The sequence below is a fragment of the Rhamphochromis longiceps genome, linkage group LG1 (genome assembly GCF_057381845.1).
Source record: "Rhamphochromis longiceps isolate RC_006_pf linkage group LG1, R_longiceps_female_GT1.1, whole genome shotgun sequence".
Classification (NCBI taxonomy): Eukaryota; Metazoa; Chordata; class Actinopteri; order Cichliformes; family Cichlidae; genus Rhamphochromis; species Rhamphochromis longiceps.
In genome coordinates, this window is record NC_140557.1 from 4,108,325 (window position 1) to 4,133,827 (window position 25,503).

At 42.8% G+C, this 25,503-nt stretch overlaps 1 protein-coding gene across 1 annotated transcript; it reads left to right on the plus strand.

Moving 5' to 3' along the window:
* Window positions 1-33: 33 nt before the first annotated feature.
* Window positions 34-25,270, plus strand: znf507 (zinc finger protein 507). Its single transcript, XM_085409683.1, has 7 exons — window positions 34-159; window positions 3,481-5,802; window positions 7,920-8,037; window positions 8,152-8,260; window positions 17,524-17,628; window positions 22,481-22,615; window positions 23,595-25,270. The coding sequence occupies exons 2-7, from the start codon at window positions 3,484-3,486 to the stop codon at window positions 24,052-24,054; spliced, it is 3,246 nt and encodes a 1,081-aa protein (XP_085265809.1). The 5' UTR covers window positions 34-159; window positions 3,481-3,483; the 3' UTR covers window positions 24,055-25,270.
* The last annotated feature ends 233 nt before the right edge of the window (window positions 25,271-25,503 follow it).

Here is a 25,503-nt window from a genome sequence, read left to right on the forward strand (position 1 = left end):
GTCGGCGTCGGTCACCTGACTCAAACTCCGAATCACGTGACTGTTATTCCATCCTCGCCATTTTGCAATGTGGGAGAGAGAGAGAGGGGCCACTTTTTATGGCTAACGAATAAAAGAAAGCGGTTTATGTGCTGAGGACAAAGAGCGCCAAACTTCTCCGTGTCCGTGAGTATATTTTTATTTCCACACACCTTCGCGCTCCTCCGTTACCCATTAACCACCAGCAGCACGGACGCGTCCTTGTACATTCATGTGTTTCTCTGCTAGCAGTGTGTGAGACTCGTGTGTGTGTGTTTGACTAGCAGGCTGTGAGGCTAACAGCGGAGCTAACAGCGTGTGCCAGGATCCTTTTGACTTTTCCCTTTTTTTTTTTAAACGTGAAAGTGTTTTTGTAGCGTGAAGGCAGCAGTGTGTTGGCTCACATCAGCGGGTAAAAGGCTGCTTTTTGTGTGAGAGCTCACACCGAGAGGCTGTGTGCAACTTCGTCCTACAGGGGAGTGAAAGTGGATGGAATATTTTTAGATCCTGACATAACAGGTGCTCATCTGAGACGGGTTAAAGCACATGATGGAGTCCAGAGAGAAGCTGACTGATCGCAGGCGCATAAAAAGGAGTCGGATGCAGCTTATTTTGAATTCCTCCTCATCACAGAATTCAAAATTCAGCTGGATGGATGAATGCACTACAACATCCCGCCGTGGTTTTCCTTCCCATGGAAAACCACGGTGAAATCAAAACATGTGTTTGTTCCACATGTTTTGATGTTTTCACACAGAAGCAGAAGTAGGAGAAAGAGGAAGTTTGTGGTCAGAAAGTGAGAAGGAGGGCAGTGTTATGTCATGTGGAGATGGAAGGAATTCAGCCAGAGCAGTTGTGCCCGTTTCCTCTTCAGCTTCCCATGTAAACAAATGCACATGGTGCACAAGGTCTGTATTGACTGTGCAGGGACAGGACTTATCAGGAATGAGTTAAGCTGTCACACTTATCCCATTAGTCGATTGACTGATTTCCTCTCACTAACTTCTTGGTAAATACTCAAGTGATAAATGTCATTAGTACAGATTTATTTTAAAAGACAGAGAAAGATCAAAATGATTTTGCAGTCTGTGTGGCAGTGATTCTCAAAGTGTGCCACACAAGAGGGTTTTTTTAATAGTTAACACCTTTTTTTAATTACAAGATCATCCAATTTATAGCTAGCTAGGAATGCATCATACAATTTAATCCTTCTAAAAAGCATAAAATTCGCATTTATATGATGAATCAACAGGATATGTCGGATCCAACAACACAAAAAATGTTTTTGTTCAATAAAATAAATACTATACAAGAAGGAGGTCAGTTAAACTGAATGTTTAAAAAAGTGATTCAATAAATAAAAATGTAGATGTGATCCAATATGGAGCTTAAGCCTGAAATGTGGGATCAGCTTTATTGAGTAAGTATGTGTACACATATGAGGAAGTGAGAGTGTAGATAGACAACAGACAGTGCTGACAACAACACAGCATGTTTGTTGTGCAGAGTGTGAAGATGTTGGAGTAAATTATGAAATAAGGGATGGATAACAAGTTACTATATGTACAATATATAAATGAGGATTGACCCTCTGGTGTTGATCAGGTGACCCACGTGCCAAAAGGCTGCTCTCTGCAGTTGTCCTTTCCAGTAAAGGCAAAAGTCCCCCAGAAATCGTGATATGAGGCGGTTTGATACAGATCTTCTGTGTCTGTCTTCTTGGCAGTGAAGCCAGTAAGTGTCGCAGAGTGTGGTCACAGTCCGTTAATTATCCATAGCCATTCACCACAGCCACAGTCAGCTGATGGAGGAATCCAAACAGTGTGTTGATTCAAACTGATTTCATACAGCAGAAGCGATGAGGGAGAGCTGTAGCGAGCAACATGGACGCTTCGCAACAGCGAGCGGTTCAACATTCAGGCCACAGAAACATTGTTTTGTAAATACGTGTCAGATTTTCATCATCGTCCACCTAAGAAGTCCTGAAGTTATGGTCCACTGTTGTCCACAGCGTTTCACTACACCAACACCTGCTACATGATGTTCATCAAGCTCCGAAACGAAGAATGACATAATCTTCAGTTGCTCGGAGATCGTTTTAACTGTTTACTCTTTGCAAACCGTCAAAGACACGCAGCACCGCAAACCTGTTTCTTCTTTCCAAACACACAGCTACAGGTTGCTTTATTTGTACTTGTAGGTAGAATTGGTCTGAGGAAGGTAAGTCGTCTTTCATCATATGTACACTCTGCAGAGGAAACGCTAAGAACGGGTAAGCATTGCAAAAATAATGAAGGAAAAAATAATGGTGAAGCTATGATTTGATCCTCTGAGTGATTGGTGCTGGAATGAAGCTGTTTTTCTGCACTTTGGGACTTTGTCCAGAAGAAGAAAGTGAAACTCACTTTGCAACAGCTGCAAGTCGAGTAAAATCGAACCAGTCAACCGTCGTGACTGCGTGGTGTACGTTCAGCTGTGGCCTGTTAGTAAAAATTTGAATGAGCCAGTTTCTGTTCGTTACAGAAAAACTTCGCAACAATGAAACAAGGGAAAAGGACAAAAAAGGGCTTCATGAAAGCGCAGTAAAATAAAATAAGATCATCGTGTGGAACGAACTGAAAAACATGACAGATGCTGGTCGTGTCTTCTTGTCTTAGATCTCTTAAACTGAACGTATGACTGTGTTTTAACTGTGTTACATGATAACTGTATTCATGTACAACTTTTCAAATTTCATGTTACTAAGTGCTTTACATGAGTATCCGAATAAACCAAAAATAACTGTTGTGAGAAATGCAAAGGAAAGGCCTTCTTGTAAAACTATGTTTTAAGACACAACTTGAAGATCGGGATTTCCCCGGGCAGGCTGTTCCACATCCTCCAGGCCTCAACTTCAAACACTTTGCACTGTTTTCGGCGCGGTCCCTGGAACAGACAAAAGACCTCTGCCTGAGGGTCTTGTGGGTAGCAGGAGGTCAGAGATGGAGCTTTAAACGGTGGTTCTTTAAATTTCCCTATCTTGCATTGACCTGCACTGAGTCTGTGCCCCACAGTTAGAGAAACACTGCATTGCAGAGTGAGAAAGTGAAAAACTGCACTGAGGGCAGATGATGGATGTGGAGCCTTGACCAGCACCATGTCTTTCCCCAGTTCAGACTATAGCAGTTTCATATCTGGGGATTCCTACGTCTAATAACCAGCAGCGGCCTTGAATAGTAGCTGTCCTGCTAATTCTGTCTACCACTAAAAATAATGCACTTTGGATGTTCTTTCACATTGGTTTCACTTTTCAGATGTTGAAGCTATTTCCGTCTTTTATGTCTAACATTTTTGGCCACACTTCTTTGCTCTAATTTTTTAAAAATGTATTTATATTATAAATGAGGTCATCTACTTAAAAGGTTTACTGTGTAACACCAATCAGATTCCTCACTCATTACTTTGTTCTCTGCTGTTTTCCAGGTCATGGAGGAGATCACTAATGCCATCACACACTCATCCGCTGCCTCGTCTTCCTCCTCCACATCGGCGGCACTGGGCTCCCACACACGGCAAACCAAAGAGAAGCAATCCTCTCAGGGTTTTCAGCAGAAAACGGCAGATGATTCTCTCATCCGGGTCATAAAGAAGCTCAGCAAGATTGTGGAGAAGCGGCCCCAGCGTCGCTGCACATCAGGGGGACAGAAAAGAGCGCTGCAAGTGGGGGAAAGGGGAGCTGAGCAGGGGGGCGGCTCTATATGTAAGAAAATTAAAAGGAACCATAAGGATGAGGTGAGAGTAGAGCGCGGCACAGATGACAGCAGTCTTCCCTCACCTTGGTCAGGTGATGATAACAACAACGTGACCACCACGGTGGCAGAAGTAGCTGCCAACCCCAACAGCAGCGACCTCAAGCGGACGGTGACGTGCTATCAGTGCAGCCTGTGCCCCCATCTCGCCCAAACACTGCCCCTGCTGAAAGAACACCTGAAGCAGCACAACGAGCAGCACAGTGACCTCATCCTCATGTGCTCCGAGTGTCACTTTACCTCCAGAGACCACGAGCAGCTGGAGGCGCACGTCAGGATGCACTTTGACAATGGAGACAACCAGAAGAGAAAGTACCCGTTGAGTGAGGCGAAGGAAGAGGTTTTAAAAAAGCAGGATGTGGATCTAACAGGTGACGACTGCAGCGCAGGAACCGAAGTGAAGAAAAGCTTAGTGAGCAGTGCTAAGGAGTTACCACAGAAGAAGAAGTGGTACAGCTATGAGGAGTATGGCCTGTACCGCTGCCTGATCTGCAGCTATGTTTGCAGTCAGCAGCGAATGCTGAAAACCCACGCCTGGAAGCACGCCGGCCTCGTCGACTGCTCCTATCCAATCTTTGAGGATGAAGACGGAGGTTCTGCAAAGAGAGAGGTGCAAGCTGCTCCTAACAATGCGTCAGCCAGAGAGGAAATAGTTGTTCTTCAAGATAAAAGCCTGCAAAAGCTCCCTACCGGTTTCAAGCTGCAGCTCTGCATGCCCGTGGCTGTCGAGGACAAACAGGAAGTGCTGAATCTTCAAGGCTCTCATCTCAGTGAAAGTCCAAAAACAGTAGAGGAAGAGGACGAGTACCCCATCAAAGATCTGACGTCTGAGGAGCCCGTGGTGGAGGTGCAGGTGACCACTGAGGCAGCGATGGAGGTGGAGCTAGGCGGTCACCATGAAAGCACCTCTGTGAGCGACAGCTTGCTGTCATCGGCTCAGAAGATCATCAACAGAAGCCCCAACAGCGCCGGCCATATCAATGTGATCGTAGAGCGGCTTCCTTCAGCTGAGGACTCAGTCATGTCCTCTAACCCACTTCTTCTCAGCCCAGATGTGGACGGGGATAAGAGCTTGCTGGAGAAAAAAGCAGAAGAGCAGGAACATGTGGAAGGTGTGAAAGATGAGGTGGTCCTCTGCTACAGTCCGGGGAACACTAACAAAAGCCAGCATTTAGGAGCCGATATCAAATCCTCCATCACTAAAAGTAACGACCTTCCACGGGATGAAAACGTCCCCCCAGCTGGTCGCAAGAGGACGCACTCGGAGTCTCTCCGCCTCCACTCGCTGGCTGCCGAGGTCCTCGTGGCTATGCCTATGAGGACGCCCGAGCTGCCCAACTCTGGCGCCAAGGTAGCTCTGAAGACCGTTCCGGCACAGGCGCAGAGCCCGCAAGCAGGCCAGAAACCCACAGAGGGGGCTGCAGCTGGACAGAAGGCCTCTGACGTGGGAACGGCAGCAGCTATGCTGAACTGTAATGAGGGCAGAGAGGAAACTCTAGGATCTCTGGGCCTGGGCAAAGGAGACGACGACGGGCCTGCAGCTAATGGCGGGATCAGCCTTTCCCTGCTCACGGTCATTGAAAGACTGAGGGAGCGCTCAGACCAGAACACCTCGGACGAAGACATCTTGAAAGAGCTTCAAGATAACGCACAGTTCCAAAATGGAGCTGGAGTGGTCGCGGCGAACGGAGCGGGCAGTTACGTGTGCTCCAGTGTTCCAGGGATGGACGGGTTGGTCGGCTCTCCTGACAGCAGTCTGGTGGATTACATCCCCGGCAGCGATAGGCCGTATCGCTGCCGCCTGTGTCGCTACAGCAGTGGCAACAAGGGCTACATTAAACAGCACCTGCGGGTGCACAGGCAGAGGGAGCCGTATCAGTGTCCCATCTGTGAGCACATCGCCACAGACAGCAAAGACCTGGAAAACCACATGATCCACCACTGCAAGAGCCGGATGTACCAGTGCAAGCAGTGTCCAGATGCCTTCCACTACAAGGTGAGTGCGGCCCTTTCATTTGAAACATGTTTTAATCTAACCTCCTTCTTTCCAACATCTCACATGTGAGGATTTTCTGATGAGGATTTGTGGAAGAGAACGTGCAAATGACCAGGACTCCTCAGTTATAGAAGACATTGTTGTAGTTGTAGGAGTGAATTTATCTTACTTTATTCAGAAGGGATGAAATGTGAGGTAAAGCTATCACAAAGAACAGGGTGTAAAAGGGGTATCAAGAGCATCAGTGTTGAACAAATGGAGCACAATAATCACTTATGTCAGCGGTCCCCAACCTTTTTTGCGCCACGGACCGGTTTATGCCCGACAATATTTTCACGGACCGGCCTTTAAGGTGTCGCGGATAAATACAACTAAATAAAACTAGTACCGGTACCGAAAAAAAGAAGATTTATTCATAACACACGTGAAAAGACCCAGGAAAACAGAGTTAACGATAAAAACGATGACAAAATAACGCTGGAAACCAATAAAAACCCTGAAAACCATACATTTCACACCCGAGCCTCAACTCTCGCGGCCCGGTACCAAAGACTCACGGACCGGTACCGGTCCGAGGCCCGGGGGTTGGGGACCGCTGACTTATATGAATGATGAACTACACAGCGCTACAGTTGAATGTGTCGCACATACTTGGCATGGTGGGCGATCTTCTCCATGTGACTGACTGAAAGCATGCATGTGTGATTATGGCATGTTTGTGTTTCGCTGTTGTTCTCGTAGTGAGGCAGTTATAAAGACGTATTCAGGTGTAAATACAATACATATATATTTGTATTCAGAGACTCCAAACGATTTTACTGTCATGTTTTGTCAGAGTTACTATTTTATGACTCCTTAAAGGGAAATTATTGACAGCAGGGGAACACAGTTACACAGATAATCAATAATAATTGTCTAGTATTGGCTATCACACAATAGCTGTATCATGGCACTGTGATAATCATAGCCAGCATTTATTGATGTTTGGCTTGTCACCTTGATATTTTGTTGCCACCAACACAAACAGTTGTGTGTACTGGGTGTGTTTTATCGAGTCTTCTGGAGGTAGGGCCTGATTTAGACTCGGATAATCTTTGTAGAGCCTGCGACGTAACCTTCACGAGTGGCCGCCGTCGTTGCCAGCATTTATGCTTGTGCTGGTGCATCGTGTGTTTATTACCTCGTGGTCGTGTCCCTGTGTTTTATATGCGGTGTCAGCTGGTAGAAACAAATAAGAGGCTGGTACTTCTGCCCTCCTGGGTCCTGGTTCTTTGTCTTGGTCAGTTTTTTTTTTTTTTTTGCCGGGACAAACACATTTTCCCATTCTTTGTACAATCCCTCATGTCCGCTCCACTTGTTTCATTCATCTCCCTCCAGGAGCTTCCTTATGAACTTTCAAGTCCGTATGTTGATGCTGTGATTTTTATTCCTTATATTGAGATAAATGTTATTTCACTGATTTAAAAAAACCAACTGCAGCTTAAAAGCATCCTGAAATGCACAGGAGGAATTGGGGGTACTGAACATCCAATAGTTAGCTAGAATAGTGTCAGGCTGCTCATATTTAGCTGACATGTTTCTAAGTTTGACTGTTGATTAGTTCAATGCTGGCAGAGCTGGGTCAGCTGTCTGTTTTATTCAAGACTTGTTGAGTGTTCCTCCTGCTTATAATGCCTCTGGTTTTATCTTCACCCAACACTGCAACATTCACCGAGTCGCTGTTGTCAGCATCTCTTCTTGTCGGTCATCAAACGGTAATAATAGATTAAAGCTTGAGTTGATAAATTAGCAAGGAAAAGTGTGCAGCAGTCGGATGCAGGCAAAGGATAAAAGTATTGATTCCACTGGTATCATCGGGCTCCGCTGCCTCTCTGCAGCAGAGATTATTAAGTTCATCATATTTTCCAGCAGATCTGGGAGTTACGCTAAGAGTTGCTAATTGGGAGGTGTGAAAGCAGGCCCCCTATTCTCATATCTGTGCCTGAGGTGTGAGGTAAAATGCCTAATAAAGACCACAAAGTGCATCATTGGGGAAATCTGCCAGCTGTTTTTAATCCATTCAGTGTATCATAATTACTTAGAAATCTCACAGTATCGCTGTTTCTATTCATTTTTAGAGCCAGTTAAGAAACCATGAAAGAGAGCACCACAGCTTCAGCAGTGACGTGGAAATGCTCACACCAGTCGCTGAGACGGCGGCCGCAATGGAGGAGACGGAGCGGGTCACAGATGAAGGTAAGACGTGGTTTATGTTTTTATGGCACCATTAATTGTTACGATATTTGGCTGACGGCTCGGTGTTGTTCTCAACAAGTTGTAAAGGTGTGTTTACGTTGCCTTCTCTTACAGAAGGTAGTCCACAGAAGATGTTTAAGTGCGACGTGTGCAACTACACCAGCTCTACGTACGTCGGGGTGAGGAACCACCGGCGCATTCATAACTCTGACAAACCTTATCGGTGAGTTGTGAAAGAAAACCTGCGCCATCTGCTCATTTCACCTCCCACTAGCCAAGTTTTAGCAGTTTTTAAATTTCACTTTGTCTACAAAATGAAGTTAATCATTGTGGTAAGAACCAACCTTTTATGTAATGTTAGTAACAGTAAAATTAGTGGCCTTGTGTTAACACCCACAGTCTTTGTGGTGCTTCGGCCGGTCGTGCATTTTACTTTCTTTGTCGCCTGATTGCCAAGATTTGAGTTTGTTTGTTTGTTTTTAAAGAAAGGAACAAAAAATGCCCCGCCTCTTGCCCCATGACACCTGAGGTAACTCCAGGGACGGAGGGATGGATACAAATGAATAAATGGGATATGCGTAGAGATGAATAAATGCATATTGTGTTAGTTTAGCGTTACCATTGATGAGGACTTGGATTGCTGAGGGTTATTTTAACCCTTTAAAGCCGGTCGGAGCGGGCACGCTCTGTTTTGCGTAACAATTTTTAAATCGCGGCAGCTCTGCAACCACATAAGCTAGCGCAATAATTTTTTTTGCACATGAAACCGGAGTTGTACTTACATCTTATGCCATCAGCTTGTCCTAGGTCACAGTTTCCTTCCACATATAGCTTTGCAAAAACTGCATAAAAAGCGCTTGCAGCAACAAAAACGTGGCTTTGCCGATCCAATCAGCTGTTTGTAACACTTCCTACGTTGGAATAGACGTCAGAGCGAACTTTCGCATGTCCGCCATTACCTGCCCGAAACCGGAAGTGATGTCATTTTTGCGGAAATGTAGTTTTTTACCATCAGGGCCTCATGAGCCTATACTGGTGTTTTTAAAAGTTATCTTTGACTTTATGACTTTGTGTCGTTTCTGGGATGCTTAGGTCTCATATTGCACTGCTGGAAATAGTTTATTTTGATGCATATGCTGCTTTTTTGCAAATTTGCACTATAATATTTATTTTCGTTTTTCCTGCAGTATATGAAAATTGGTGTATTTCAAAAACAAAACTATGAAGACACTTAAAATAAATTTCCTGTGGTGGGAAACTATTTTGTGCAACTTTTTTGTATTTACAGTTTTGAGGGATAAGACTCTTAAATTTCTCTAACTAGAAATATATGTTAAAAAAAACAAAAATGATTTTCAATTTGTTTGTAGTTTATTGCACTTTTTTGCAATTTATGTAATTTCTATGCACTTAATGAATACATATTATTAAAATTTGGGCTATAATGGTTGTATTGATGTATAGGAACTTGAAATGCTCCCAAAAATGGCTCCACAGCATGTAAAAATATAATATAAGCTCTGGCGGACTTGGTTCTATGGTAGGTCTTAAAGGGTTAAAGGACCTAAAAGGTCTTTTGCACAGTCACTAACTACAGCGAGCTGGGAGCAGCTTCGTTATGATGCACTCTGTGCAGCACTTAATGTTACTGGGAACATTTAAAAAGATTATTTTCATAGAATTTCACCTTTTTTACTAAATGTTGAACTAAAGATAGAAGAAAAATATGTGTGACTGGCTGTTGTAAGGGTGAAACGGTGCACTGTACATATTTCACTCGAACAATACAGTTTGTCTACATGACTAATGATCGTGGCCGTTCAGACAGCACGGCTACCAGCATTAATGCTGAGGTCTTATGTGTATGAAGATTGTAGATTTGAAGGGTTTTCTCAGCAAATCACTACAGATTCTCCAATTTCCCCAGAAATCTTACATTTCTATGGAAATTGGACCTGCTGGGTGTGAAAAAACAAATCAGAACGTCAGCCACGTCGTCGGCAGTGAATTTGAAACAGACAGTCTTGGGAAATATCTGCGAGTGATTGGTGATAACAACAAATCGTTACTAAAGGGTAAGATGGTGAATCAACAGCTGCAAACGGCCCGCAGAGCTGACTGATCGCTTTTCTGTCATCTGTTTGAGGTTTCCTGCAGTGTGACACATTGTTTAAGTGGTAAAACACATAGTTGCCTTTTTTCCCCCTTTGGTTTTTGACAGTGATCTGTCTGTGAGTGTATTTAATGATATTTTTGTGTGTGCAGAGCTAGAGAAGGATCAGAGCAGCTTCTTCAGAATGACCTTGAACTTGATCATTTTTAGTTTTACAAAATATTGGTTGTAAAGGTTCCTGTTCATGTTAGTCTGCGCAAACTGAACTTTGAGCGAGCTGTTGCACAACCCCAAGTCTAACAGCAGAACATGTATGAGAATGAGTGATAGCGAGTGAGAAAAAGATAGTAAATAAGTTATAAAGCGATATGGAACAATACCACACCCTTTCCAAACGTCATAAAGTTCTGTGGTCCTGCCTTTGTTTCATACGTGTCCTGTTTGAAATTCAGGCTCCAGTAAGATCTTGCTCATAACGTCATGCAAGCATTAATGCAAGAAAAAACCAACAGACCAACAATATATCTCCACTGTTTATCTGAATGTATCTGTCTGCAAATGTCTTTCAAAGCTTTCAGAATCATAGTTTAACAGTTTCTGATGCATAGAGTGCAAACAAAAAAATAGCATAAGATTGTTGCTCCCAATTCTCATCTTAGCTTCCCGGGGGTGTGACCCATTCCCAGTGAAATGTAGCCCCTTAGTGATGCCTGCGATGCCTTTAGCCTGTGGCGGTAACGCTGGGTGAAATGTGATTGATGGTTTCTTGTAAACCTAGAGGAGTTTTTATTAGATGTTTAATCATTTATGAGCGCAGTGAAGTGAGTATTCATTTGAAACATTACTAAGCTACAATGATTCAAAGAACGCGCACAGTTTGACATTTTCAGCTTAAAAATTAATAGAAAATAAGCAAAGTTGGATACATTTATTCTGTTTCCTGTGTCAGACTTAAGCCTTGCTTCATTGCGTGTGTGCAGATGAATACGTATAAGATTATTAAGATAAACATGATATACACAAAAATCTCAAGTCAACAGGATTCTTTTTAAAAAATATAAGGATTAATTATTAAAATAAAAATTGTTAAAATAAGTAACAAGTGCTAAAATGTTTGAGTAGTTGAAGACATTTCCATCTGTCAGTGGAAGCTGAACATTTGATCGCGTGAGGAAGGTTTTTCTGGATTTTTGGAGCAACGGCACGATCTTCTTTATTAACCTCCACTGACCTCGTGGGACAGAAACATTAAAGTCAAGCAGTACATTAGGACAGAGAAACTGAGAACACATAAGTCTGTGGATCCTAAAATAATTTTTGGATTTAACAGGAAGCTAGCACCAGTGTAATGCTTTCTGTTGTTCTCACAGTTCAGCGCCAGATGATAAGTGTTTGTAGAGATTAATGTAGTGATGGAAAAAAGAGTGGAAACAGCAAAACTTCACCAGCTGTGAAAGCCGATCAAATCTGAATGCTGTCGTCTTAGCAGAAGATGCATCCCTCGACCAGAGAACAGCAAACAGTTTATCAGACTGTTTGATTTTCACAGTCAGATTCTGCTTTTCTCCAGGAGAATTAAAGCAGTAAATTATCAAATTATCTTATAAAAGTGCCCATATTTCATACATTATTGAAAAAAAATGTGTAAAACATGTTTTATGCCTGTTTTATACTTTAGTGGTGGTAGCGCGAAGGCAGCCTGCAGGCAGTAGTGTTTTCAGTCGTTTTCACAGAGTTGTGCGTCCACATTGAAACGGCCGAAAAACACTTACGTTCCAGTCCTGCTCATGCGTGAAACGTAAGAGGATACGACCTGCCTCATTTCTGTCTGCCGTTTGTTTAGTTTCAGGCTCTTTGAAGTTTTTTCAGTGGACTAACAATGAGGTGGAGTTGTTGCTGCGAGTAACACAAAAGTACAAAGTTGCAAAAGCGAGTGAGAATTAAAGAATTTGAAGAAAAGCTCTCTGGAGCATGTACAGACTGATATTAATCTTTAATAGTCAAAATTGAGGGCAAACAAAACAACTGCTGTATAATGCCCTCTGCTATCTTAGTTTAATTGGTCACATGACTGCATCACATGACTAAAATGTGTCATCGTTTTTGAAAAGGCTCCGGGTTCGCTGTCCACACTGCTCCATGAAAGCACCGTTTTCCAATGTATGCGTTTTCCTTGAGCCAAAACGCCGTCTCAGTGTGGACGGGAGGCCAAAACGGAGAGAAAACGATTAGTGTGGACGTAGCCTTAGTGGCTTTTTCCCCTCAGGGTCAAATAGTTTGTCTCTGAGTAAAGCAAAACACATTTTCTGTGTTTCACGTAGGTGTCCACATCATGGTAGTGTAAGGAGCTTGGACAGAAAGTTTGGTGAAGACATTCACCTCTCATCCAAGTAGCTTCTTCAGCTCTAAAATCAGGTATTTAAACCCTAGTGGAGGTTGTCCCTTAAGAGGATCATTGACCTACTATTAATCATGAGCCTCACATGGTGTGAAAAAAGGCATGGGTCAATACCATCAGAGGTTTTGGGTGGAACTACTGTGAGACCTTGCCTCGCCCTATCATGTGACTTATTGTAGTAACCAGAAGCAAGATGTGAGTGGGCGTTGAGGTGCCTTGGAAGGTTTCTAAAAGCTACATTGTTGACTCTAGGCGTCATAAGCCACGCCCTCTGTTCAGTGAGGATCCTTCGTAGTGGTGGGAAACTGAAAACCTCTAGTATGGCATTGTCATAAGAGATAAAGTTGATCTTTATAATGAATATTAAAGTTCCTAAAACCACCTAAGATCTTTTGCAGATATCGTTGATTAATTGTGTGTGTGCGTGTGTGTGTGTGTTTGTAGGGGGTGTGTTGGGTTAAACTTGACCCCCCGTGTTGAGACAGCAGGTTTGGTGGGGAACAAATGCTGCGGCTTTTTCATTGAAACTGTTCACGTTCTGCTCTTCATGCTTGGAAAGTTTTCCATTTCTTCGTGTTTGCCGTCATGCTGTGTTTGTTTATTTGAATGTACAGAATAATGCTGGTTGCAGGAATGCTATATGACCTTTAGCAAGACGCTGATACATCAGGAAGTAGACTGAAAGCGCTCCAGTTTCTCAGGTTCATTGCATGTCTCGTTTGATGCAAGTTGCATAAAATTGGCTTTTCCTGCATGTCAGAAATAAAACTCTGCATGAGTGTATAGTGAAGGGTTTGTTGGTGTCCACTGTAAGTGAAAAGAGGACTTTTAGAGCTCACTGTGACTTCTGCATGGCGACAGCCTTTTTTTTTTTTAGTTTTGAGTTCCCCTTTGAGGCACACTGAGCTATTTAAATTCTATTTGCTAATTCTCATTCATGTCCTATTACTTTAAGAGATACTTGAGCTCTGCATGTCATTTTAAATTGGTCCTTTAGAGGGCAGTAATCACCTAGAAATGCTCCCAGCAGCACAGCGATCTCAGTGTGGGCACAGGCACACTCTGTCACACAGTGCCCTCACTTTGTCTCTGTGTTAGCACAGATTTAACTCAAAGCACAAACTTTAGGTTGGTTTCTTAACAGAGCGCTGACGTTTGTGCTCTAAAGTCAGAATTATATTCGCCTGATTTCTTTTCGCTCTTGTAAAGGTCAGGCAGCTTCCAATTTAGTTTAGAGTCAGTGTGATCAAAAATCCTGTGAGGTACTTGTGTGAGAATGCCGAGTCGGGTGTTGCTGGCTCATGCAGGTGGGAATATTGAGGAAAGCACAAAGTAAACAGGTGGAAACAGGAGATTTTTTAATATTTTGGCAGTGAGGAAAATGAGTGGCTGGATGAAGCAGGTCCCTGCATGCTTGTTATGCCCTTACCCTCGTGCTTTCATGAGGACAGATCAAATTACACCTGAAATTAAAGTGAACCTGAAGTGACTAGTCAGTCCACAGAAATCAATTTGGACTTCCTTTTTTTTTTTTTTTAATTTTAAATGTTTCCAGCTTCTCAAATGTCAGGCTTCCACTTTTCTCTTTCAGGTGTGCGATAGAAAACTGTACCCTGACTTTTTCACTTTTTTATGACATTTGGTAACCAAAGCAAATCCTCGATTAAACAAGAAGTCAATGGGCGGATTAATCCATAATGAGAATACTGTTAATTAAAGGCCTAAATTAAATGTCAACACGTAAAGGTCAACCCTTTTACTTTTACACTTAAACTGGCAAAACTCACATTTCTGCCTGCTCACATGCACATACTGCACATTTAAAGTGTCTAATATCAGAAAGAAGCTCCTGCATCTGAACGTGTGTCATGTCACAGCAGTACAGTGTGGGCTGCCACGTTTTCTGTGGCTTTGGCTCTGTGCTCCAGCACACTGGAGGTTGAAGCGCAGACTTTCAGCTTCGAGTGCAGCGCAGAAGGATAATGACAGGGCTACAGTTCTGTGCTGTTCAACACCCAAGCTGGAAGTAAACATCCTCCAATAAAAGCTGAAAGTCAGCACATCAGTCACACAGAAGACTGTCACTGTAAAAATATGCACAGGCTGCGATGTTTTTACATGTAATCAAACACTGTGCTGTGTGCACGGCCGCTGTGCGCTCTGATGTATGTAGTGTTTCACCAAAGTATCGTACACTGGTTTAAATTTGCTCCTTTGTTTTTGGGTATGATTACATCACCGTTAAAGCAGGCTCGGTCTGCCTAGTTTTATTTTCTGCTGCATACAGTCATGTGAAAGTGAAGTAAATGTTTACTCCCTCCATAGGATTGTAAAGGCAAGTAGCAGCCAGGTGCTGCTAATCAGATGTGCTTGGTTAATCATCAGCACCTCCTATAAAAGCAGATGTTTCACCAGTTTGCTTGTCTGAAGCACTCTGATGCGTGTTAATACATAGCTGCACTCTTGGCAGGAGTGGACGTCCCAGAAAATGAACCCAAGGTCAGACCCAAGGTCAGAGAAGCTGCAAAAACCCCAGAGCTCCATCCCAGACTCTACAAGCCTCAGTTGGCATGTCGAATTTTCAGGTTCATTGCAGCACAGCAAGTATGGCTTGTTTAGAAGGGTTCCCAGGAGAAAGCCTCGTTTCTCTAAACATGGCAGCACGGCTCAGGTTTGCAGACACGACTCGTGCAAACTTCCAATCACAGTTTTCGGAGGAGTGATGGTTTGGGCTTGTTTTGCATCCCCTGGACCTGAGCACCTTCCAGTCACTGAGTCAAACATGAACTCCTCTGTGTACCAAAGTATACGCTACATGTCAGTCGAGCTGAACTTGGCCGAAATAGTGATGCAACAGGACAACGATCCCAAACTCACCAGCAAATCTATAACAGAATGACTGGAAAACGTAAGAATTACAGTGACCCAGTCAAATTTCAGACTCAACCTCATTAAAATGCTGTGGCGGGACCTCAGGAGAGCGGTGGATAAACAAATACCTGCAGACCTTTAATTAATTGAAGCAATGTTGTTTTGAAAAAGAAAGTGTGAGGAAACGTTCCTCCACAGTGATGTGAGAACTGTTACAGCCATACTTCAGTTATTCCTGCTTCCACAGCCTTCTGAATCAAAGGGTGCGCGTCATAGAGTCCAGGGAAAACCTTACATGACAATACATTGTATTCATATTAAACATGGTCAATGTTTCAAATAATGTGGTCAGTATGAAGGAAATGTTACGTTTGGGCCACGTAGGCTCTCAGGTTCTGGCAGTTTTGTCTTTTCTAACCCTTGACTTGATTGAAAGTCGGCATCTGTTCATCTCATCCCCCAGAAGATCCAACCACTTAAACATTTTGGGGTATCAAATGAAGAGAAAGTTGCATTAGGGTAGTGCAAAGGGAGATAAACATCTACCTGCACAAAGGCCTAGTAAAAAAAAAATAAAATGGAATTAATTTGAACTTTAAATTCTGAGAAAATACTTTCATGGAGTCCAAGAATAAAACTATGAATCTACAAATGAATCTAACTCGCTAGCTGTTCTCTGCCTGTGCAGGCCGTCAGCTGTTAGAGGAAATCCGTGCAGTTAGGAGTTGGAATACATAATTGGAATTGAGTATGAGGTCTGAACGTTATACAGTAACACTGACAGTAATACCATCGCTGCTATCATCTGTTAGCATTACAGAAGGACTTGAAGGGAAACAGCAGAGTGCAAAGATGCCCATTATCATGCCTGAAACTCTTATTAGTATTCATTCGTCAAACCGTTCAACACGAGTATGAAAACATAGTGCCCACTACATACTGTAGTTTATTAGGATCCCTGTTAGATCTGTTGCAGAGCCCTGCTGGTCGTTCCGGGGTCTGCCCATAATATTACCATAACTGTGCTGGTGGTAATAAACAGCTGGAAATATAATGTACTTATCTTATCTGTTTATGGGGAAGAAATGGTTTGACTGAAAACCTTCTGATATTCTGCTGTAAGCTTATAATCGTTTATTAGGTTCCTAAATGCTCTTATTTCTAGTAGCGTTAGCAGCCAATAAGTACTTTTCTGTTCTCATTTCTCATGTAACTAGTTGCACAAATCATTACCCAGCAATATAACTACCCTTTTATATGCTAGGTGACCCGCATACTGTCAACACCTGGGTGTTAGCAACCATAGCGTAGCTTAGCCTAGTTTAGCATAAAGTCAGAAGACAGGGGAAGCAATTTTCTAGACTCTGACCTAATGTGTCAAAACCTGCCTCTCAGCATCTGTAAAGTTAAATAATTTGTTAAAAAAAGATGTTTAAATAAGTTTGGTAGGAAAAGGAAACAAAAATACTCTTAAAGCTGCTTTAATGTGAATTTACAGTTACCCTGTTGCTTTCTCAAAAGCTCCAAACTGGGAAGCGATACCTTTCTACAAGTTTAAGTTTCTCGGGGCAAGGCCACATTCATTTCCATGTAGCACACAATAAACCAAAGCTCCATAAATAATTTATGATAAACTCAGTTTGTTCTCTCCTTGAATTACAGTTGCTGGAATATTAATATGTGCAATTAATCCAGCCCACATGTTGCAGTTGTTGTAGTTACAGGAGAAACCAGTTTGTAGCTTGAGCCAAATTAACCTAAAAATGAAGTGTGTGTGTGTGTGTCTGTGTGTGAGACTTTAATGCTGTGCGGCTGATGGCAGCGAGTCGAGTGTATCCTCTTCCTGCAATCCTTGTACAGTGCCGTATCTGCCTCTAAGCTACTGGAAGTGCCAGTTTCATCGCTCAGCCACAGTGCAAGTGTAAGGAAATAGAAAACACTGATTTATTTCTTTTGTTAAAGTAGGAATGTCCTGCCTGCTTTGCTCCAAGTCCTTTATCTCAACACACTGACATCAAAATGCTGCTTCTGTAACTGCATTTCCCAGTTAAATAAGCTGCTCTGTCTCTATCTCTCTTTTTTTCTTTCTAAATGCCCCCGGCAGGTGCTGCAGCTGCGATTTTGCCACCACCAACATGAACAGTTTAAAGAGCCACATGAGGAGGCACCCTCAGGAGCACCAGGCTGTGCAGCTGCTGGAGCAGTACAGGTGAGACACTTCAAACACGCTCCCACCGCAGGGAGCGATGATAACAATGACCGCTGCACTTCTGAGGTGAGAAGGAAGAGCTGTGTGTGTCCAGAAGAAGCTGCGGGCTGCGTTACGAACACGTGCTCTAATCGAATTACCTCCAAACTCCAGTCTGTAGTTTCAACCAGTGTCGAGGCAAAATTCACAGAGACAAAGACGGCAGTCTGTAGGTGGGTGAAAACAGTGCAGTCGATAAAACATAAAATTTATGCAGCCAGCTGCGTCTTAAATTTAGTTTGGATCCGTTTAAAATGTGTCATCGCCCACGTTCAGCCCTTTCAGCCTTTATTTTTTAAATATGTTAGTAGGATGAGATTAATCAGTTGACTCCAGCAGGAAACCCTAAAGAAGCCCGCCGGTATAGAAAATCAAGTTGAATGTTTTGTGTCCTTTGCACGTTAATAAACACATTCAGACTTTTACACTAGTGTTGATTTTGAATCAGCATTGTGTTTACTTGGGAACATATGACCTTAGATTTTCTTTAAAGTGTTATTTGAAAGGTCTGTAGGTTACCTGTGTGGGTCAGAACCTGTTTGTGACCACGTGCGTGCACTCTCAGTCCGGAGATTTAAGAAGTGGGCTTCTGAACACGTAGGAAAATATTTAGTATACACATCCAGAAATGCATACACTATTATATATTGTACATATATTTATTAGTTTCAGGTTGGCCATTCTTGTATTTTGCTCGTTTGTGTTGTTGTGTTTGCACATCTCTGTTGCTTGTGGGGCTCGCACACAAGAATTTCACTCGCATGTGCTGTGCCAGTGTGCCTGCACATGTGATGTGATAATAAAAAGTGATTTGATTTGATTTGATTGCAAGTTTAGTGGATGGCGGGTGGAGAAAGTGAATGGCAGTCAACACTCGACTCTCCTTAAAATGTTAAATCCTCAACCCCGAGCGAGACTCTGATTGCTGATTTCCACTTCACTGAGCACTTGTCCTCGGTACCTGCGAGGCTTCAACGCTCGTTTCCATACATTCAAAATGGCACAGACGCTGCCTTCTTTCTCTTTAGCGCAGCACTTTCATAACGAGGAGGGACTTGAGGGAGACGGACTGCTTTAAAAGTAAAGTAGGAGGATGAGATATCTTGACTTTTCTGGTGACTTTCACACCTTTTGTTTGCTCTGAAGCGAGGCGTCCCAGCGAGAACGCTAGACATAACATGCTGCGACTGCTGGTGCTCCTTACAGTGTCCTTTTTGCAAATACTCAATTAAAACTAACAAGACACAGTCTGAATTTTCAGTTTCCGATTTATAATAATAATAATTTGTATAGCAGGGTAACAGAGGCTTCCCAGTAACACAGAATAAAAAAACAAAGTGGGAGAAATTACCAAAGAAATTTACATATTTGTTATAAATGACTGAAGTGCAGCATCAAAATAAGATAATAATGTGATTCCACACTTACAATTAATGTTAAAATAAAAAAATCTATACTAAAAATTAGGGCTGCTCGATTATGGCAAAAATGATAATCACGATTATTTTCACTGAAATTGAGATCTCGATTATTTGACGATATTTATTTAACCCTTTAAGACCTACCATAGAACCAAGTCCGCCAGAGCTTATATTATTTTTTTTACATGTTGTAGTGCCATTTGTGGGAGCATTTCAAGTTGCTATACAACTGTTATAGCCCATATTTTAATAATATGTATGCATTAAGTCCATAGTAACTACATTAATTGCAAAAAAGTGCAATAAACTACAAAAAAAATTGAAAATCGTTTTTGTTTTTTAACATATATTTCTACTTGGAGAAATTTAAGAGGTTTATCCCTCAAAACTTTAAATACAAAAAAGTTGCAAAAAATAGTTTACAACAACAGGAAATTAATTTTGAGTGTCTTCATAGTTTTATTTTGGAGATACAGCAATTTTTATATACTGCAGGAAAAACAAAAACAATCCTATGATGCAAATTTGCAAAGAAAACAGCATGTGCATCAAAATTAACTATTTCCAGCAGTGCAATTCGAGTTCTAAGCATCCCAGAAACTATTCAGAAACATGACCAGTATAGGCTTTTAAGGCCTACAAGTTAAAAAAAACTACATTTTCCGCGAAAATGACATCACTTCCGGTTTCGGGCAGGAAATGGCGGACATGTGATAGTTAGCGGTGACTTCTGTTTCAATGTGCGAAGTGTTATGAACAGCTGATCGGATCGGCAAAGCGTGTTTCTGGAATATTATGTTTTTGTTCCTGCAAGCCCTTTTTATGCAATTTATGTGGAAGGAAACCGTGACCGAGGACAAGCTGATGACATAAGATGTAAGTTTCATATGCAAAACAAATTATTGCGCTAGCTTACACGGTTCAGGTTCTACAGGGATTTAAAAATAGTTACACAAAACGGAGCGTGCTGCTCTGACCGGCTTTAAAGGGTTAACAATAACAATGTATTGAATAATGACTTTAAAAAATAATATAAAATAGTGTGCAACACCACTGAAGTTTTTTTTTACCTCTCTTTTCAACCAACAGCAGTCACTCTCCTCTCCAAATAACTTCTGCTTAGCTTTCCGAGCTTCCCTCGGGTCCTCTTAATCAGCGGTCTCCAACCTTTTTTGGCCACGGACGGTTTATGCCCGACAATATTTTCACGGACCGGCCTTTAAGGTGTCGCGGATAAATGAGGGAGGGGCTAATAATCGGCTCAGTCATTTTTAATGATCGTTGAAAGCCCAGATCGTAATCGTGATTAAAATTCGATTAATTGAGCAGCCCTACTAAAAATGACCAAAAATGGAGGATATGAGTCTTTAGCAGTGATTTAAAAGGAAGCCACTGGATGTCCTCGGGCAGGTCATTCCACACCGAGGAGCCCAAACACAAAGCCCTCGATCATCTTTTGTCTCCAGCTGTGAGGCAGAAACAGTTAACGGGTTTCTGTCGAGGATCTCAGGGTTTCAGGGATTATCACACTGGAGCAAATCTCTTGTGATGCTGCACAGATTTAAATGCTGGCTCACTGTCGAGAGCAGAGGGCCAATCACGGGGAGCCACGCCCAACGTGGAGGGAGGATGGAGAGAAATCTGCCACAGATGTAACCAAGCATTGACAAATAAAATGTCCCAGGTTTGTACAAGCAGCAAAAGTGATGCATTATTAGATTTTGCGGTAACAGGAGCCTGTTTACATCATGAATGGAACTGGGCACACACAACCTGTTGTAGTCCACCTGTGTGCACACAGGTGGACTACCTCTTCGTTCCCTGCAGCTTTTTCTGTCCTGTTTGCAAAAACTGCTCCATCTCTGCATTTCTACACGGCACCTCCTCATCACCTCTGTTTCCTTCACCTACATGTCGAGTGAAGTCTGCTCCAGTCACCACTCCCCCCTCGGGGGACACGCTTATTCTAGGGTTGCACCTTCAAAAACAAACCAAAACCACTGGCTTCCTCTCCTCACCCCCAACCGAGCACAGCAGATGGCTGCCCCTCCCTGAGCCTGGTGCTGCCGGAGGTTTCTTCCTTCCCACTGTCACCGAGCGCTTGTTCATGCGGCGGGTCGCCTCTTTCGGGTTTTCTCTGTATTACTGTAGAGTCTCTTACCTTAAGTATAAAGCACTTTGAGGCGACTGGTGTGATTTGGTCGCTATACAAATAAAAGAAAGTCTGACTCTTTGAAAACAAAGTATAAAGAAACCACGAGTGACTCAAGACTTGAAACTAAAGTCTGTGATTTTTACGGCACCACAGAAAAAGCAAGTACTGTCACATTTACAGAATTGTGAGGTTGACTTGGTATGACGGTACCTTTGCTGGTGACCTGTGTGTGCGTGTGTGTGTGTGTGTGTGTCACATTACTCCATTTCCATTTAAAATTCCTTTTCACCTGTAGAAGGTGGATCTGGTTCCAGTCGTTGGCTCCGTGCTGTCAGTTTTCTCAGCAGCAGAAAGGAAGCAAAGCAAATGAACACGGCAGAGTTTGATTGACTTTGCCTGTCAGAGGCAGCTGTTTGACGGCTGTTGGTTCAGTCTTTGTGGGATGCTGACGGGCTGGATTAATTGGCTATAGATTTTCCCCGATCCTTTTGTGGAGATTGTTATTTTATTTAGTTTTAAATTTCTCATTACTCTTTGAGGCCTCGAGGCGTCAAGCGTGATGCGAAGCAACACAAAAGCACAACGCTGTGAAATGGAGCAGAAGAGAGCATTTTTTAAATGCACCATCAAAACCATCTGTCAGCTCCAAAAAGATCGTGGGGGTTTTTTTCTTGGTGGTGTCAAAAAGCATCTGCTGCTTCCGGAATAAACTGGCCCTCATTGCGTCTTCGAGACGACGATGGAGCCGAAGCATACGTTTTCTAAAGTGAGTCAGTAACTGGGAGAAAGAAACGGGCCATTATCACACACTAGTCTACTGCGATGTGATTTCATTTTAACGACATCGTGGCTTGTTTTATAAATAACATGTTCCGAGCGTGTTCAGTCAGCTGTTCGGGGGGGAGGGCGCATGATGTCTTTATCCTTAATGATATTTGCAAGTGAAAGCGTTTGAATAGATCTAAAACTCCATAATTCTTTTTAATTTTGACAAATGAGTCCAGCAGCGTGCTGCAAATCCGATTTCCTCTCTCCCCTCTTTGTCTCTGTCTCTCAAGCTCGGTGTCCCCCGTGGAGTGTTCAGTCAGGATGATTCCTCTTGATAGAAAGTAGGAGAAGGATTAGTAAAACCTCAGTACACACATTAAATCATCTTCAGCTTGAGCCCCTCTCACTCCTTTCTCATATTGCCTCCATTATTTATTTATTTACTTATTTTTTTCCTCCTCTCTTTCAGGTGCTCTCTGTGCGGCTATGTGTGCAGTCACCCGCCATCGCTCAAATCCCACATGTGGAAGCACGCCGGAGACCAGAACTACAACTACGAGCAGGTTAACAAAGCCATTAATGAGGCAATCTCCCAGAGCAGCCGGTAAGCACACAAACTGCAGTTCCTTCAGCCTTCTTTCAAGTTTTATCTCAGTGTTTGTAAATGTCAACAGTAAATCAACTGGCAGTGATCTTCATGTCCTGGGATTATACAGGTTATAATGGTTTTAGTAATAATAATGATATATCTCGCTTATATTTCTGTTTTTGTTAAGAATATATGACTTTCTGCTACTTGCCTTCATCATTTGTAATTTCATGTTATAAGGATGTAGTGTGCAGGGTTTCGTGCAAAACATGCTGAATATGCTGCTCTGGCAATGCATGCACATGCAAGCACTGCACTGGGGAAACGTTTCCTGAACTTTTATGCAGTCCTCACTGCTTCCATAGGAATTAAGAGGGTGGGTGTTGCTGCCGATCAGATACCTGATGAATAAAAATGAGATGATCTGGAGAATTCAGGTGTGTTAACACAATGCCACAGTCTTGCTAGGATTGGACGTCCCACGTCAGACTCTGCAGGCCTCAGTTAGCGTGTTAAAGGTTAAAGTTCATGACAGTATAATAATAAAAGCACTGAGCAAGTTTGTTTGGAAATGTTGCTGGATTGTTTACAGTATTATGAGCCATTTTAATGTAATTATTTTTAATTTGTAAATATTGTATACCTCTGAGTCCCATTTAAAATTTGCTTTGCATCCACGAAGGTGCTCAGTGACTGATGATGATTGGTGGAAAATTGGCAAAAAGCCTTTTAACTTGGAAACTATGAGTCTCACAAGTGTGCTGTGTATTGTGCTGTTTAAGTACCATATAAAGATTTAGCATATCATGTCACATTTGACCTCTGACCTCTACACATGTTCTACACCCACAAAATGAAACAACTGTGTTAGTCTGCACTTTGCACTTATTTTTACTTTTGGGGGGAGGAAACGAAAGCCTGTAAAGTTCCAGTCCCGTACAAACGCTGAGGGTGACATTTTTCTTCTCATGATTTTACCCTCTGCTTCTTTCAGAGCTCCTCAGAAGTTATCTGCGGTGGTAGAGTCTGCGGCAGAGCGCCCGGCAGTGTCCCCGCACTCAAAGGACAAAGCAAAGAGCACAGCGGATCCACCGCTAACACCCACATCAGCAACTAAAGCTGCTCTGTCAGCTGACAGCCCAGTGGGCTTCTCCACACCTCCCACAGATCCTTCAAAGTGGTCCCCCGAGTCCGTAAGCCCCCAGGGGAAGGACCCTGCACAGCTTCAGTCTCAGTCCCAGAGCCATCCACGCACGGGCCAGCTCCCCCCGCCAGGCCCCGGCATGGAGTACTGTGTGCTCCTGTTCTGCTGCTGCATCTGCGGCTTCGAGTCCACCAGCAAAGAGCGACTGATGGAGCACATGAAGGAGCACGAGGGAGACATCATCAGCATCATCCTGAACAAAGAACAGCAGCAGTCAGAAGCACAAGCAAGCCTCCAAACAGCAGAGTGACACATGCACGTTCCCCCCTCCCCATCCTGACTTTGACGCCCACCCTGTGCTTTCACAAGCTTTTCATGAGGTTTCTGTCCGTCAGCGAGGCGGCGGCGGAGGAAACAATCTACTGCATCACAGTAGTCCAGTCATTTCAGTGGCGGTACTCTGATTGGTTCGGTTGTTGCATCAAGAGGTTACGTTCGTAAGGCTGCGATGACTCGTGTCCACACATTTCAGAACAAACGATGAAATGTTTTATTGACGATGTTCTTTCGAAAGGAATGTTGAAAAAACGATTGACAGGGCTGTAAGCCGTTAATATTTGTGTCAAATAATTACACACTAAATGACGCAAAATGTGTCTGTAGGGAAGCGATTTTGCTTTCAAGGGAGGAGCCCGAGCTCTCGACTCAAGTCCGTTTTTTTTTCACTCTACAGGGACGTGTTCATACCTCACAAAACCACGCGATCCCTCAACCACAAAAGATTTCCATATTTTCAAGTCTAATCCATATATTTTTGATTCTAAGGCAGCTCTTTTATTGCTAGTGTATTTAATGTATTTAATCTGACAGAGTTGAAGCTCTAGCCAAGTAGTGGAGGTGCAGACTCACCGATGCCTACAAAGGCATTTACCACAGCTTAAAAAAACCTTTCAATATTTATCTGTTTATTTTATGCATGTTAAGTTCCGTTATGCCAATTTAAACGACTATGTTTGTTATATTTTCGTTCTGCTTTTTGTGGCTCTTATTGTAGTTTTACTGTTTGTTAAGTAGCTTCTTTAGCAGAGACCCTGATAGTTCTCAAAGGTGGAACGTAAGTTGACTGGAGCAAAGCAGGAAGTGGCCTTTGGATCGTCACCAGTGTTCAGTTGGTGTAAAAGCATGTCGACAAAAGGAATAACAAAAAGGGAAGCTGGGATTGGCGGGGCTCGTGTTGTAATACAACGATGGTTCAAAGCCGGTTTATGTCATATTGAATGCGACACAATTATCACTCGATTGTGATTATGGTGCTAGGTTCACTTTAAGACTTGTCAATGAAGGTATTTTTATAGCTCATGCTGTTTATGATGTATATAATAACATTTTTATAAGGACATTTCCACTTTTTGTCAGTGTTTTTAAAAATATAAACTTTCTAGTATCGGCTTGAAGCGGCCGCTGTCCCAGCTTGAACATGCCTGAAATGAGAAGACGTGGATGTGAAAATAAAGTTTTTAAGTCTACGTGTTTTGGGGTGTTTAGTCCCATGTCCTCTCACCGGCAGGAGGGCAGACATTGCAGACCTCAGCCCAGCTCTTTCAAACGATGAATGGCAGCAATAGTATTCACTGACATCTTTTGAACATAAAAAATTGAAACCTGGTATTTTAAATGTTGCTCAGAGTGTGCAAGAAACATCTGGAGGAGATGATATTTACCTGGGTGTCACTCACAGTTCAAGTAAGGCGCAATCATC

Excerpts from the sequence above, each read along its gene's own strand:
- znf507 (XM_085409683.1), top strand. The coding sequence starts at position 3,484 with ATGGAGGAGATCACTAATGCCATCACACACTCATCCGCTGCCTCGTCT. Across the intron at positions 5,803-7,919 it reads CAGATGCCTTCCACTACAAG|AGCCAGTTAAGAAACCATGA; the intron begins GTGAGTGCGGCC and ends ATTCATTTTTAG. Across the intron at positions 22,616-23,594 it reads GCAATCTCCCAGAGCAGCCG|AGCTCCTCAGAAGTTATCTG; the intron begins GTAAGCACACAA and ends TGCTTCTTTCAG.